The sequence below is a fragment of the Colletotrichum abscissum genome (genome assembly GCF_030869225.1).
Source record: "Colletotrichum abscissum strain IMI 504890 chromosome Unknown Scaffold_28.1, whole genome shotgun sequence".
NCBI classification, from domain to species: Eukaryota; Fungi; Ascomycota; class Sordariomycetes; order Glomerellales; family Glomerellaceae; genus Colletotrichum; species Colletotrichum abscissum.
The window spans coordinates 494,211-510,051 of NW_026850187.1; the positions used below are offsets into that span (position 1 = coordinate 494,211).

Below are 15,841 nucleotides of genomic sequence, written 5' to 3' on the forward strand. Positions count from 1 at the left end.
TTATATGATAAAAAAAAAAACAACTCTTATACTAGTATATCTTTAACAACCTCGGTTATGCTTACACAAGACTACATTATCTTATAAGTATGGTATGATAATTATTATGACGAGTGTAAGGGGATGGGTCCGACAGAATGTAGCTTATACTCAATTCTGAATTCTATCCGTTATTCTCTTTTCTAATCGAGCACAGGGTTTTGAGGTGTGAATGCTGGTGCTTACCAAGACGATTGACGTCTCTAATGATAATCGTTTGCTCGTTACCATTATAACTAACAATACACTATCTGACAACTTCAATCATTAACCCATTGTTTGCTATTCGAACTGTCACTACTTTGCAAAGCATGCAGTACATTGTCGACGTGAACAAGAGACCTAGTGAAGAGTGTGACTCTACACTTTGCCATATGAAGCATGATCATGACTCGCAACCCTCAAATATCCACCCTCATCGCCATACAAACGTTCCTTTACGGGGGTCATTTTTCTTCGTTGTTTGGATGCTAAATCATGACGTCTCAGCGCCAGCCAAAGATAGTTCTGATATTTTATTTACTCACCAGACTGTATTTTATTTGCCTTGTACAGTTGCGATGCATTCGCCATCGAACTGAGCAGCGTATGTGGTGCTCTCTGTCTTGAGATTGCATGACTGGTCCGCCGTGACACCGACGCGGGCTTTAGCTGCCCAAGGATAAGTTGTCCAGCCCTTTCCGACGCAGCCTTGACCGACATTCTGGCCCGTAGAAATTTCTCTGACCCAAAAATGGCAGCCTGGGGCCGTAGCGGCAATTGCAAGGCCTGCGTGGGCAACAAAGATAAGAAAGCGCATTTTGGGTTTGAAATGTGAGGTTACAAGTCTTCGAGCAAGTGCGATACAATCAGACCTTTGATTAAGAAACTTGCTATTGGTGCTGAAAGTCGAGCAATGTCTGAAATATAAAATAACCTAAAGATATGGGCCGGGAGTGTAGTTGAAATAGCAACATGTGAGCCTATGAGGAGTCATGTTATGTTTAAATAACAATGGAACTGCGAGTCAGACCTAGGATCCAAATAAATTAGAACGGATATGACCGACAGTAGCGCTGTACAATAGAGTTCAGGAGACCAGACACCTGCAGTCAGCCTTGCGCGGAATGTGGATTTGGCATCAATCGAAACAACATCAAATCCGGTGGGATGATGACCGAAACCACCCTGAACCAATTAGTTGTGCGTAGATTTAGCAACAGGCCACCGATTGACGAAGTCCCCTTCTTTCTAAACTCAAATACGACCCAGAATCATACACAACCGAGGATACTCCGGCGTATTTCTGGACAAGTGCGCCGGAAAGTCACTGATGGCGTTTTATCTTGGCCTTGGCCTAAGGGAAAAGTATTGACCACGATGATTCATAAGTCGTCCTGATAGGAATGAGTATCAAGATTTAGCTAGAGAACAACGCAGAAGTCAATATAGAAGCCAGATAAGGTGCCAAAATTTCGGTAATTGTTTGCGAGAACAAATAGCTGAATAGCGAGAAAGATAAATGAAGGACCGGCCACACAGAGCAGAGTTGCGGTTACACCATTACCACCGCCGCGTTCTGCCCAGTTTTGCACAACATTTAGTAGCCATTGGGGCAACGGATCATAGTGTTGGAAGCAGTCACACGGCCGCCGCATCCGTGGTACGCCATGGAGTAGCACAGTCCTTGAGCGCTAGCACCACCAGCGACCTTCTCAGTAGGCACGGTATGAACCTCGCAAGGCGTGACGTTGATGAACTGGGTATATTGTTCATTTATAGTCAGCCCCCTTCTTCTTATTCTCCAAGTTGAGGGTAAAGTATATACTCATAATAATGACGCCCTTACGAGACGCTAAAGTGAGGTCTTGCCTAGAAGAAGTAGACGTCGTAGGGACCGCAATTGCCACTATAGGTAATACCGGTAGGAACACTAAAGCAAGTCGTTAAAAATAAAATAATACAAACTTGTTGGATAGTTAATATTGAATCAATGGTCTGATCCTATAAAATTATTCCTAGAGCACAAAAAATCATACAAGACCTGGAATTTGTCATGATTTTGAATTTGCTGAATGCCTTCCAGGTTGGGTCGACACCTCATGCCTAAGATACCTACCCACCTTTTGAACCATATCTTACTCTACTGCACAGTAGGTTAAGATCTTAGTGTGGTAACAGCAGCTTTACACTGCCTACTGTAGCCGAATTTCGCGTACATAGGCGATTGAGTATCCACAAGACCCGACGGTTGCAGAACGGGCATTGTAGGACAAAGGAGAGACCAGCAACAGAAAGGGGAATAATGTGTATGATTGTGAAGAACACAACATCTACAGGCCATGTTGGTGGTGGGACTTGGCTTCCTCAAACCATTGAACACCGTGCTCCAATCTCGGCCGTAGATTGGCTGCCCAGTTCAACGTCGCCAAGCACCCATTTTAGCTTCGCAGCTCCTTCCGCCCATTTTCAACCAGCGGCTAGTTGCCGCCTTCATTTTTGCAGCTTACATACACAAACACAGCATGTTCGCGCTGGCCTTATGCCATGCTGACTTTCGAGATGTAGAATGACCAGAATCAGAGTTCGTGGGGGTCTGATGGGCTGCATATCCATCGGTGTCCGCAACGAGGTGCATCCCGAGCACATCGTCGCATCCGCAAGCTTCGGCCGTCTCAAACCCCTGGCTAACTATCTCGAAGATGGTGTTGGAAGAGATGCCACACCAGAGTCCCCATCCGCCCTGTCGTTGACGTCTCCCCCGCCTCGTGGCCCAGACCTTGGCCAGAAACCTCGACCACATTCGATGTACGGCTTCTAGCCAGAGCCAGCGTCCCCTGCAAAACCTAAGAGCTACTGCATACATGTAACCTCTAAAAGCTCGTCCTGAAGCAGGCCAGGCACACAGTCTTTGCCCTGGTTCCCATGTCGAATGATGCGATAGGGCCCCAGTCCCGTTTCAATCTCGGTCTACGGCAAGGCGAACCCATATAACCATCTGACCCAGGCCGGCGGAACAACATGGAAACCACAATGATTGACCAGAACCCAGACTTCATTCTTCTCCTACTAGCAGAAAAGAGTTCTGTCTTAGATCATCACCGCCTCCTGATCAGCTATCAAGACTAGCATCATCATCATCGACGAGCATGAGATCGAATTAGCGCAACATGTCCGGAGGACCGGGATCCGCCGAAGAAACGGGAGCGGACGACGGGCCACACGAGTGTTGGCTCTGAGAAACTGAGACCATCTAAAATTGTATCGCTTCCAAGAGCGTATCACTGAAGACTAAAGCCCGGCGAGCTATCATGGCCGCCGCACTGCATCAATATGACTACATCTTCGCCATCACCACCATCTTCTCCTTTCTCGATGCTTGGAACATTGGTATGTCTCACCAGGTTGTGCTAGAATAGACCTGCTGCAGAACTTCGATGGAGCTGCCCGTACACATACAACTGACCATGTGAAATCCAGGCGCAAATGACGTCGCAAACTCATTCGCGACGTCTGTCTCCTCCCGCTCCCTCACAATGAAACAAGCAATGGCCATTGCTGCCGTCGCCGAGTTCTCCGGTTCCGTAGCAGTCGGTTCCCGTGTGACAGACACTCTCCGTAACAAGATCATCGACCCGCACCTCTACGCCGCCCAACCTAGCGTCCTTCTGCTCGTCATGATGTGCGCCATCTTCGGCTCCTCCGTCTTCCTTAGCATTGCTACGCGCAACGGCTTGCCCGTCAGCACGACGCACTCCATTATTGGCGGACTTGTCGGCGCCGCGACCGCGAGCGTGGGTATCTCGAAAGTTAGTTGGGGGTGGGACGGGGTGTCGCAGGTGTTTGCGGCGTGGGTTGTTGCGCCGGGGTTAAGCGGGGCGCTTGGGGCGGTGATGTTTCTAGTGACGAAGAGGTTTGTCTTGACCAAGGCGAATGCTGTACGAAATGCCTTCTTTACGATTCCGTTTTACACCTTTCTGACCTTTGGCTCGTTGACAAGTGAGTCCTCGCGTTTTGCTCCCCTTGTTATCTTAGGCGGCTGGAGATGTGTCCTTCAGACGGAGACTAACAAGCTTGATAGTGCTCGTAGCTTGGAAAGGCGTCCAGCTCCAGGTTGAACTCACAGCAACCCAAGTCCTCATTGCAGTCTTCTCCGTCGCCACTGGCGCCACGCTCCTCCAAGCCTTCTTCCTCTTACCCTACCTCTGGCGGAAGATCGTAAACGAAGACTGGGAGCTCACTTGGCTCATGATGTGGAAGGGCCCCTGGCTCCTTAACCGGCCGCCACCACCACTACCTCCAGCCGGAGTACGAAGAGTCAACATCAAGGACTACTACCGCGGTCACCTCACAGCTGACGAGCTCGCCTACGTAAGAGCATCGGAAACCCTCTTAGAATCAATTCAAAGCAGCCAAACGCCCTCAGACCTCTTCAAAGACGACCAACCCATCCTCTCGCCGCCAGTCCTCGGACCCCCCCAAACCCCAGGAGCAACATCGACAACATCAGCCTTGACAGAAACCACACGCCGGCCCTCCTCATCCTCCTACTCCTCTACTTCAGAACACATCCCACCTCGCCCGCCAGGACCCAACGCGAGCCTCCCCGTCCTCACATGGCACCTCAACCGCATCCTCCTCCGCGGCCTGGAACAAGACGTCATCACAATGCAAAAGCGCAACGCCGTTCTCTCCTGGGACATCGCCGACATGCACGCCCGCGCCCCGCACTACGACAACCGCGCAGAACACATGTACAGCGCCCTCCAGATCCTGACCGCCTCCGCCGCGAGCTTCATCCACGGCGCAAACGACGTGGCCAACAGCATCGGACCCTTTGCGACGGCCTACGACATCTGGCGCACGGGGGGCATCGAGACGTCGGTGGGAGTGCCGGTGTGGATTCTCTGCTTCGGGGGCGGGGCCATCGTGCTGGGCTTGTTGACGTACGGGTACCACGTCATGCGGAACCTCGGAAACAGGCTGACGCTGATTTCGCCGAGTAGGGGGTTCTGCATGGAGCTCGCGAGTGCGGTGGTGGTGATGATGGCGACGAAGCTTGCGCTGCCTGTGTCGACTACGCAGTGTATTGCCGGCGCGACGGTCGGGGTCGGGTTGGCGAATGGGGATTGGCGGTCTATTAACCCGCGGCTCGTGGCGTGGATCTATTTCGGGTGGTTTGTTACCGTGCCTGTGTCTGCGTTGTTTTCGGGGTCGTTGATGGCGTTGATTCTTAATGCGCCGCACTGGGAGGCGGCCATAAGGGGAGGATAAGGCAAAGAATTTGCTTTCGATCGTGATGACGGGCCGGTACTAGGCCTTGGTGGATGTCGAGTCCTTGAATATGTTACGATACCCAAATCGTTGTGTTTTGGTTCTTTTGAGCGGGAGTCAACAGGTTCAGAGAAGTCTTTAGTATTGCCTAATAGAAAAAACCGCTTTGCACCAGGAAGCAGCATTATGAATGCGTGGGTATCGCCGCTAGCTAGTCTCGCTCACACAACTCAGTGCAGTGCAAAGATCCGCATATCAGACTCTTTAGGCAGATACTTCAAAGCCCAGCCCACATGCCCATCAAGATACGCCTCCCCGATGACCGAAAAGTGCTCAACCGCGCACTCACCTTGCCTAGGAATCCTCCACAACTCCTCCTCCTTCTGCTCGTTCGTCATCGTGACAACGCCGTATCCAGGCTGTCTCAGAGACTCTAACAGCATACGCTCGATCTCTGGCCCGTGAACCCCAGCATCCTTCGAGCGAAGCAGAACGGGCGTGTTGCTGCCTACTAGATACACAACCACGTCCCCCGCCGAAGCTTGCGCCGGCACGATACTCATCCTGCCCCCTCCTGTGGAGGCTAATCGCCTGCCTTCAAGGTCGGAGTCGCCGCCTGTCCGGGCAAAGTAGCCATAGAGGCGTTTGATGACACCGTTTGTGCCCGAGCCCACGAACTCGCGCTTCTTGCTGGCTTCAGAGGCCAACCAACGCGCGAGGGTTTCGAGAAAGCCAGCATCTCCTTCTCCCGACTGGTCACCGGAAACGGATGACTGCCTGAGGAAATTCTTGAGTGCCCCGGCCCACGTAGTACCGACGACCTGACAAAGACGCTCATGCTCCGCTTCCTTGCCCTTGAGCGGAACGTGTCGATATTGACCGAACCTGTCCCCCGAGGCGTAAGCGTTTCTATACATTCCCATCAACTCGGATCTCGCGGCGTCATAGTCTCCAGTCAGGTACGAATTCTGTAGACCAGATGGCATCACGCAGCTGACGTGCATGATCGTCTCGACCTTCATGCCAATGTGGCCCAAAACAAGCGGCAGATCACTATTCGAAGACTGGGTAAAGGCATGGTGGACCTCCTTTTTCACTCTGATGTGGTCCAAGCTGTTGTCCTGGATCATGCAGAGCGGATTCCTCTTGGTGTACGAAGCTTCGAGATTCCAATCGGGTGCCCAGGATGGAAGGCCATCTAGTCGTTTCGAAGCGGGAGCATCGTCTACGTGAAACACCATCTGCTCGATACCAAGCTCGTAGAACATGTACTGGGCAACTTTGCCAAATGTACGACCGACCGACATGTTGTAGTCAATCTTCAAGTACTGCTCAACAGTCTCGAGATCACTAATGATGCCAAACGTGGCGTATACAAAGTCGGCTGGGTTCGTGGCGCCTAGCCCTCTGCGCGCCTTGACGGCGCGGTGTAGAGGGAGCCTCGACTGGCTGGCCCAGCTCGCGTTCATATCCGCCAGGACGCGCCGCCTCTCTTCGTCGTTCTGCGCCCTCGGCGACGAGCCTGGGTCGCCGCCACCGAGGAAGAAAGCGCAGAACTCGCGCCATCGTATCCGTCTGCTGCCGCATTGGACCCAGGGATCTCTCGACAGGACAAGCTCCTGAAAGACCCAGACGCGCTCAAACCATGTCTTGGACAGCAAGCTCCAAGGCCCCCCTTCTCCTATCGCGGCGACGGCGGTACTTTCGCCTTTATCCGTGCCGGGCTCGGGGGCGAACTCACGGGGTACGGAAAACACTTCAGCCACGTCGGGCGTGAGATGGCCGAGGTGGATGACGGTGCTGTGGGCAGTCGAGTAGATTTGCCCCATCAACCTCACCTGGGCGTTGCGCTCGTCGACGTTATCCTGATCAATGCAGAGGGCGTCCGCCCAGACCCTCCTCACGCGCGTGGGATCGCGCAAGTCGCGCAGAGCGTCGTCGAGCGAGGCTGTGATTGCAAAGAGGTGCTCACGGCCGCCGCCATCGACGAGTCGGATCCGACATGCCCGTTCTGAGGTGCCCCATACGTACGACAGGGCTGTGTACGGGTCGATCAGGTCGTAGTCGCACTCGGCGAGGGTGGTGTTGCGTAGGGATCCCCTGAGTTGGTCTGCGCGGGCGGCGGAGGGCTCGAGGAGGAGCAGCCTGAAGGCGTCGTTGTCGTTACCGCCACCGCTGGTGCCGGTGCCTGTGGATGAGAGCGGTTCGTAGTCGTACCTGTGCTCGCATTCAGGCTCATACGCGGACATGATGGGCGGAGCGCGGGGTGCAACTTGGCACTGGGTTTATCTTGTTCGGGGACCCGGGGTTTACTGAAGGTGCCGTCGGTGATCGGTCCGATGCCGCTCACTACCAAGTATCCGGTTCCGTGAGGTGAGGGCCTGGATGGAAGTGGAGACCCTGGCCTCCGCGGGAGGGAAGGGTTTCTCCCCTTCAACGATGACTAGATGGATGCTATTTTGGCAAACTCGGTGATAATGCAGATTCAAACTTTGCTTATCTTCGCGCGTACAGCTCGTTCCGACGGGATTTTGCCTTTTGCCCTTTGTTCTGGTTCTTTGGTACACCCTCTCCCGGATCGTCTTGATGTGAGGCAAAACAAAACGGAATTGGTATCTGCCCGCATCTGAATCTTACATGCTTTTCGTCCCAAACCGGAGACGGGATGACAACAGATCTTACTCCACGTGACTCGGACGAAGACCGATTGTTTCTGGGCCGAGTCAGCCCTAGTTTCACGGCAGTACGGTTTTGTTCTTCCATCTGATGTAAGTATTGTTTCTTGCAGTGAGAAGATTTTCAGGGTCAAACGGCGAGCAGATGAATCAGTTTGGGTATCGGGATGAAGGATGCAATGATTCGAGAACACTGTTCTTCTTGGGGGACATTGCGCTTCATCTTGCCAAACGTAGATGTCGGCCGTGCCGTGATAACCAGTTATTAGACGACTCGGCCGGGGCAATTCGGTGTGCGTGAGGGAAAAGTGACGACCAGCTGCGGTGGCGACCGAAACAGCTTGAAACCTTAGTCAGCAGGCTCAACGTCCAGGGAGAGACAAGGTCATGCCTGAGGCTGAAGCTGTCTAGAATGGAGCGGTAGGTACCTATAGAATGGAAAGAGTCAGCGGGGGATAATCCGAGCTCTACGAGGGATAGTGCGAGTTAATCCGAGAGCTCGTGACCGGGGCAAAGGGGAGCCGTTGCTGGAAAGCCAATCAAACCGTTACCGAGTGGAGACCCCAGGCCCCTTGATCTTGGTCCGTCCAGAGTCGAATCTCAATCGGATGGGATTCTGGGTCCAGGCCCAGAAACCACGTTTAGTGTCGTATCCAGCAGGCGAACCTCTGCGCGCCAATCCCCCGCTGGGAAAAGCGTAGATTCAAAGGCTGGCATTTGGCATGTCTAGGTGCCATCGCGCATGTCTTTCTCCAACTTGTCTCCAAAGTGGCAGAAAAGCTCTAGCCTCAAGTAGCTTCCCGTAGCTTGCACGCCAATGCCATGCCCGCGGCCCCCTAACCCATCCGAATTACTACGGTAGATGACGCCGCTGGAACTGCCTCACAGTCTACGGAGTACAACTCGTTAGAATCAAGTTGATCAGCAGGAGTGGACGAGACAGAAAGGCTGGAGCCAGCATGCCAGCAAGTCCTGTATGGCCAATGGGCCACGAGCCTGTGAGTAGTCGAGAGAGGGGGCATAAGAGCTGAAGAGAATGATGAACATTGATGAACATCATCATGGATCTATGGGCTATTTGCCAGACGGAACGGCCAAACCCCTTTCTGCTAGTCTCCGCTATTGCGTATTGCCAACCCTCTTTTGCCTCCCTCGGTCGTATCACGCGTATGGGATTTGCGCTTTCCAACTGCGCATCGGCCTTTTCTGCATGCCGCCTATTTGGATCGTCTGGTGTTGTTCCTGCAACATCCCACTTTTGATTGTCCGTCTAGCTTATGGCTTCAATGGGAATCCAAGCCGACTTGCGACACCAATGACGCTATTTCCCTCCCCTTTGCTTTCTTTCTTTCTCTTCTCCATCGAATGTGGCTATCCACAGTGTCAAAAGATCCGAGACGGTGAACGGAAGCTAGGAAGTTTGAAAAGTTGCATAGGGATCGTCGTCTGGCCGTACCACTTTTCTGAGATATTCTTGGGAGTTGGCAGAATTGGCCGAATGGTTGTATCCGTTACTGCGTAGGTATCCATACGACGCCCCCACCCCTCCCAAGAAGTCCTTCCCCTCTCCCTGATGACCCCAAATCCCTCCCCTTTCCCATCAATTTGTTCTGAACCCGCGGACGGGCGAGCCCCATGACAGACTGTGCCACTCAACGGTCTCGAACATGGATACGGGATATTACGTACGCGGCCTTGCTTCCGGGTACCTACATTTTTCTCCTGCGGCGCTCCATTGGCGATGGCACCTCGCCAGGCTCGCACCTATTTTCCTTGCTGACTTCCGCTTCGCTCACCACACCCCTGGGCCCCGGTCCTTAGTCGTGGCTGTTAAGTGGGGTTCCTTTTCAAAGTTGTATAGATTTTCTGGGATGACAGGCATGGCAGCTGTTCCAGTTCCAGCCCGCTCCCGCTTCTTCAATTCAATCTTGGTGTTGCTGCGCTGCAGCAGCAGCAGCACATGCAGCGTCACCGTGCCGGGATATTGGATAGGTGAGACGGCAAAAGGCGATTCAGCCAACAACCACCACCTGGCTTAAGGCCTAGGTACACACACCTCGGCTACGAGATACTCAGCTGAGCGCTATTTCCGAGCTGACTCTCTCGCTAGGTAGGCGCTGGAACGCTGGCTGGCACGAGCTCGGTGGTAAAAGTCTGGAAACTCTTGTTGCCGAATAGAAACGAATCGGGGAAAAAAAAGACGCACACAGCACAGCTTGGTCCTCTATAAGGAACCTGCTGATGTTGCTGAAGGAGGTGCACCGTGTAGGGTGATTGGATGCAGCCACCATCCCGCAATGGAAGGCCTGCAGCAAGTGCAGTGCAGCCAGCCTGCAGGGAAAAAAGTCACCTACCTATGTGTACCCGAAGAGATGGGATGCCAATTGTTTGGCGTGTGTTGTGTGCCTCGTCTCATTCGTCTCGCAAACACGGAACGAGATAAAATAGGGAAGCAAATGAAAAAGTTAGATAGGACGAGCGCGGAGTACCCCAGCGGCTAGGTTTTTAGCTATTGCTACGACATAACGCTCAATTAGGAGGTTAAATTAGAACGAGATTTGTAACCATCGGCGAACTACCTCTCACGCAGCACGAGCATATCCTGCTGGTAGATAATAGAGTGCCGTGATATGAGGTTAGATAAATGAGCAGTATAGATTACCTCAGGTACCTAGTAGAGAAACCGCGGGTAGATAGTAAATAGAGGCATGCCGTATAGTAGGAACTAAAGGAAGTCTAAGTACCTTATTATCGAAGAAAGTTAATTCTTTTTAAATTATAAGTATAAGAATATAGTTTTAATAAAATAGTATAATACTTATTTAGTATTTAAATTAAAATACTTTTTTAAGCTCGTTATAAAAGAAAGATAACTATATTATTAACTACTTATTATCGAGGTTCGTAACGCTATAGCTTTAACTATAATAATTTTATTTATAATAAATAAAAAGTCTAATTATAAGTCCTTTAAAAGCCTCTTTTTAAGGGCTATAAAAGCCTTTAAGTTAAGTTAAAATACTTATTAAAATACTAATAACTAAACTAACTTTATAATAACAGCCTTAATAAAAAACTTAAGAAACGAACTAAGAGATAATATTAAAATCTTTATTAATATTAAGTATAATTTATAAAAAGTAGTAACGTAGTTATAAAATATTAGTAATATATTTTATACTAAGAAGACTATTATTAATACTAATAAAATAAATAGGGCTATATTAATATAGTACCTTAGCTTCTTCTTATAGCTCGAGGATAATTATTTTAAATAGTATTAAAAATCTATTAAAAAGCTCTTTTAAATACTTTAGTATATCTATTACTATTTCTATAATAATAAGACTCCTAGCGCTTATGTATAAAAATAAGTTACTTATTTCTAAATAGTAATACTAGCTTATTAATAAGCTATTAAAATTATAATTTTAATAATTTTTTAATAAGAAAGAGGGTAAAATAGAGGAAAAAATAGGTAACTTATAAAAAGGGTTAAGGTTAAATAGTGCGGAATTCGAGGGCAGGGTAGCGTCTATATATACTACGACAATCCTCTAGTAATACAAAACGATAGAGTTAAATAGTGAACTAGAGGAAGTCGGCGCCATCCATCAATCCCCTCCCGCTTCGGGTTCGCAGTTGACGTTTTATGGGGCCTTTGCGAGGCGCAGTCGGCGGCGCCAAGGGGAAACTTCCGTTAGCCAAGAGGCTGGAGCCTGGCCATTGGATGATTACGGTGTTTCCCGTTTTCGCAGCTTGCTGCTTGCTGCTTCCTGAGTTTGCTTCTGGTCGTTCTTGCCGTCTTTCTGCTCCATACCTCGGTTTGCGGGATGCCCCCACTTGGCCACCCGTCCATCATCTTTTTGTTGCGTTTATTTCGGATTGTAACATGATGTCTGTCCTTCATCAATTAATCTTCCCGCGGGTATCCGTACGTTGAGTTCGTTATCAACGGTGGGTCATAGGACTTGGAGGATCAAAGCACGTTCGCATTTCGAACGGATGCTATCGCTAGACGAGCTTGCCAACTTGTGGCTTTTCAAGATCCGAACCCCCCCTTGGCTTGCCATTGCCCAAGTTGCCCCTCCCTCCCCTGCGGCGCTGCCTTGACAGGCGCGCCATTTCCCTCGGGCCAATTTCGTCTGGTTCCGCCCCAACAGCTCGGCTCGCTAAATGAGCCACCACCTGGCACCACCTCGCACGGGGAAGGAAGGACCAGGGAGGGGCAAGCGACCAAGGTGGACGGGGTTGAATGGGACCGCGTACAGTAGCCGAGGGAAACAGTTCCCTTTGAGGTCTTGCGGCTTGCCAAGTTGCCATGTGCAATCAGAGGTCAAAGAAAAACCAAGAAAACCAAGAGACGAGGCAATGGGATTGGGCCAAAAGATTCAAACAGCCGCTCCAACCAAGACTGCGACACAAACACACACACACACACACACACAAACCAGGCCAAGGCTCCCCCAAGACTAAGGTAGAGAGAGTCGAGACATGGTGGGAGGTCTAGCCAGAGCTTGAGCGGCATTTCCAGAAACATTCTATCGCATGTTCAAAACTTGGGTCGCTCCAGACTCTCCTCTCACTCTCCCACCCACACTTGCACTTGTCAAGTCAAGACTCAACCATGGAGACGGATCTGCCGTATGAGGGGTTCTCGGTTCTACACTAGTCAAGACTCAAGAGTCAAGGCTCGATGGGAGAAAAGGACATTCCCAGCACAATCGCCACACTCCTAGTCTCTCCCGTCTCTCTCAGAGCAGGTGCCGTCTTTGTGTCAATGTGTCCTTGGTGTCTCTTCGCGGGACGGTGGAATTGAGTTTCAAGGGTCCTGGGTCCTCGTCCCACTTGTTCTCCATTCTTTTCTGGCGCGCTTCCCACTCAAGACGCGTGTTCTTGGGGGTTCTTGACTCTTGCCAACTTGTTTTTCTTCGCTCTTTCCTTTCTTCCACTCTTTGCGAGGTGCGAGGTGCGAGGTGCGAAATGCCAAAGTGTCTGTGTGCGGCTGCCAAGTCTTCGGAGGGGTGCACTTGCTTGGTTTTGGTCTTGGTCTTGGTCTTGCCTAGTCTTAGCCTGTTGGAAAGTGACTTGGGAAGGAGCTTAGGTGAATGAGGGAAAGGGCAACGCGAGGCCCCAGAAACCTGGAAGGTGCAGCAAGTCTGGAGAATGGAGAATTGGGCAATTGCGTTGCAACAGTTTAGCCTGCGGCGCACTTGCACCCGCGTACTGAAGTGCGTACTTCCTGCCAAGGTGGTCCCGCCCCTCCGTATCGAGTACGGTCCTTCCTTCCCTGCCAAGCTACCTATTCACCCACTCAAGAGCCCCCAAGGTTTGAATAGTGGAAGGTCCCAAGGAGCTCTTCTCTTTCCTCGGTTTTCCTCAGCCGTGTTCCGGTGACCGTCACGGTTCCCCATGTCGACCGTGATGGATGTGATGTTGAGGTAATACGCGCACTGCGCACCGCTCACCACCCGCGCACTTCGTACCGTCTTCGGGTCCAATGGTAGGGAGGCAAAGACAAGGAATGACCTTCCAGAATGGCAGAATCCACCGCCTTCTCCAACATTGGAAAAGTGCCTGACTTGAGAAGGACCCCAATATTCATCGTTTCAGCCTTTCAGGGTCCTGTCAAGGCTCCCACTGCCCAGCCCAGGCCCCCCCGCCGGCGCAAGGTCAACCGGTGTCAATCAGATAAGCTCCTTCTCCTTTTTTCTTCTTTAATTTTTTTTCTCCTTCCATCCTCGCTCACCCCGGTACACGCCCATTTCGTTTGATTTTCGAGTCTCACTCTCCGTAAATCTCTTACAATTGCTTCAATCTAGAGTCATTCGTCTGTTATTCTCGTCTGCTATCTGCCGTGTGCTGAGGCAAAGGCAAATGGCCAATGCATAGTTGCACCTTGCAGAGCCCAGCCCCCATTCTCCAGCAAGCCCGGTGGCCCCAAGCTTCCAAGAGGCGAGAAAGAGAAGAGCAGCAACGCAACAAGCTGCGCCCCCGGGGCTAGCGAAAGCGCCAACGGCCAATTTACTAGATTGGATCAGGGGGGGATTCGGGAAACAAGATTGGCAGATGGGGAGGGGTGTGGCCTGGCCGTGAATGAGCTGGGCGCGTCCATTTCCATTCTGTCAATCTTTTTTTCTTTGCAAACTTGCGCGTATGTGTCCATACTATTATTCCTACGTATTCGTACCTGCGTACCTCTGCGTACCCATACGAATACTCGCTGTCATTCATTCTGCTCTGCATTTTCAGCGTCGAATCTCATACACACAGACATTTTTGTTTGTTTAGCTTTCTCCTTACCTGTTCATACCTCTTTCATTTTTACTCACTCACCACATGTCTGATTGCCATGTCCACACAGCTACGCCATCGCGCATACAGACACACAGAGTACCTTACCTACACCACTTTGTAGGCACAGCAATCCGATACCTTGGCTGCAACCGCAACCACCACAACCTGGCTGATGTTCGGTTCCTTTTTGTCTTGGCGGGACATCTGGGAGTGGGAAGCTAGTCGGGGAGATTGGAAAGACTACTTTCTTGCATCTCAATGATGAGAGAGAGTCTCTCCATCGGTTTCCCCCTCCGCCCCCCTGCACCATGTCATGTCTCCATGTCCACAGTTTCTCTCACCCTTGGCCCATGGTATGGCCCATGTCCCATCCTAATCCCAATCCCCCATATCCATCCCGTCCCCATCCAGGCACTTGCACCTCCCACAAGAACCCACGCGCACTGTTTCGACCTGCCTAACTCGAAGACAAGCTGTCCTTGACCGACGGTAGTCTCGCACACTCACACTATGAGTAGTAGCAACAGCAGCAGCAGCCCGCACACACTTGTGGCAGTGGGTTGACTCTTGGTGGTGAATCCAAGAAACCAAGTGGGTGTGGATGCAATGGAAAAAAAATGATCCACAAATCTTTTGAAGAACCACCTTGCCTGGGCACCCTCGCCTCGCTCCACGCTCCACGCTCCACGCACTGCACGACCTGCTTGCTCCTCGTTACTCGTAGTCTCGTACGGGGATGAGCCACGGGGTATACGGAGTAGGTACCGTACCGTCCCTGGCATCTTTGCCGCCGCCGCTTGCTTCGTCTCGTGTACTTTCTTGGTGGTGCTTTTGCTGGTGCTGGTTGTTGCTCTTTCTCTCTCTCTCTCTCCTGGATGGAGCTGGTTTGCGGCTTGCCTGTTGCGCTGCTCCTTTCCATCCACGTTTCTTCTCACGTTCTCGTCTCGTCTCGTCTCTCCTCCTCCCCCCAGTATCCGTATCCATCCATCCATCCATCCAGTATTATCCCATTCACCTCACACCCCCCGTCGCCCTGTTACGTTGGCCCGTTGTCCCGTCTGCCCGTTTCTTGTCTCTCCCGTCCCTCTCTCTCTTGACTCTTGCTCGTTTGTTCTGCCCTTTATCCAGAGCCTGCCCCCCCTCCATCTTCCTAATTCCCAGGTCATGTCCATGTCGTCTGTTCTCATCTGAAAATGGCACGAGTGTCGACTGCTTCGCCTTTGCCGTAAATTCTCTTTCTCGCCATCTCGAACCGAAAGCTGTCCGACAGGGTCCTGAAGCTTTCCTGTCACCGCGCATCTTGCCTGCCGCCAGCCAGCCCACCCCCCAAGCAAGCCAAGGTCGATAATACGTAAATACCGCATCACCCACCTTCGACCAGCCAGTTCGTCCCCGGCGCATCACCATCACCTACCCAGGTTCACCACCGAACCGACTCTTCCCTTTTCTTCTTCCTACCCTCTTGCGACTGGACCTCAACTGCCTGTTGACCTTGTACGCAACTGTGTGGCGATAATTTGAGTTCGATTGGGGTTTTGTGTTCGTTGGGCCAAGTTCGACCGCACCTTCCCTTCCTG

General features: G+C 51.4%; 5 protein-coding genes across 5 annotated transcripts; 2 read left to right on the forward strand and 3 right to left on the reverse strand.

Annotated features, from left to right (window-relative positions):
* Positions 1–577: 577 nt before the first annotated feature.
* On the reverse strand, positions 578–838 carry CABS01_10831 (uncharacterized protein; the record flags this gene model as incomplete). The annotated part of the gene is made up of 1 exon (XM_060544186.1): positions 578–838. The coding sequence occupies one exon, from the start codon at positions 836–838 to the stop codon at positions 578–580; it is 261 nt and encodes an 86-aa protein (XP_060398910.1).
* Positions 839–3,329: 2,491 nt separating this feature from the next.
* Positions 3,330–5,292, forward strand: CABS01_10832 (phosphate-repressible phosphate permease; the record flags this gene model as incomplete). The annotated part of the gene is made up of 3 exons (XM_060544187.1): positions 3,330–3,408; positions 3,499–4,017; positions 4,100–5,292. The coding sequence occupies 3 exons, from the start codon at positions 3,330–3,332 to the stop codon at positions 5,290–5,292; spliced, it is 1,791 nt and encodes a 596-aa protein (XP_060398911.1).
* A 230-nt stretch (positions 5,293–5,522) lies between these two features.
* Positions 5,523–7,541, reverse strand: CABS01_10833 (HET domain-containing protein; the record flags this gene model as incomplete). Its single annotated transcript, XM_060544188.1, has 1 exon — positions 5,523–7,541. The coding sequence occupies one exon, from the start codon at positions 7,539–7,541 to the stop codon at positions 5,523–5,525; it is 2,019 nt and encodes a 672-aa protein (XP_060398912.1).
* Positions 7,542–9,003: 1,462 nt separating this feature from the next.
* CABS01_10834 (uncharacterized protein) lies at positions 9,004–10,006 on the forward strand (the record flags this gene model as incomplete). Its single annotated transcript, XM_060544189.1, has 2 exons — positions 9,004–9,485; positions 9,610–10,006. 2 exons carry the CDS (start codon positions 9,004–9,006, stop codon positions 10,004–10,006), a joined length of 879 nt encoding a protein of 292 aa, XP_060398913.1.
* Positions 10,007–14,772: 4,766 nt separating this feature from the next.
* Positions 14,773–15,671, reverse strand: CABS01_10835 (uncharacterized protein; the record flags this gene model as incomplete). Its single annotated transcript, XM_060544190.1, has 3 exons — positions 14,773–15,135; positions 15,171–15,238; positions 15,287–15,671. The coding sequence occupies 3 exons, from the start codon at positions 15,669–15,671 to the stop codon at positions 14,773–14,775; spliced, it is 816 nt and encodes a 271-aa protein (XP_060398914.1).
* Positions 15,672–15,841: the final 170 nt, after the last annotated feature.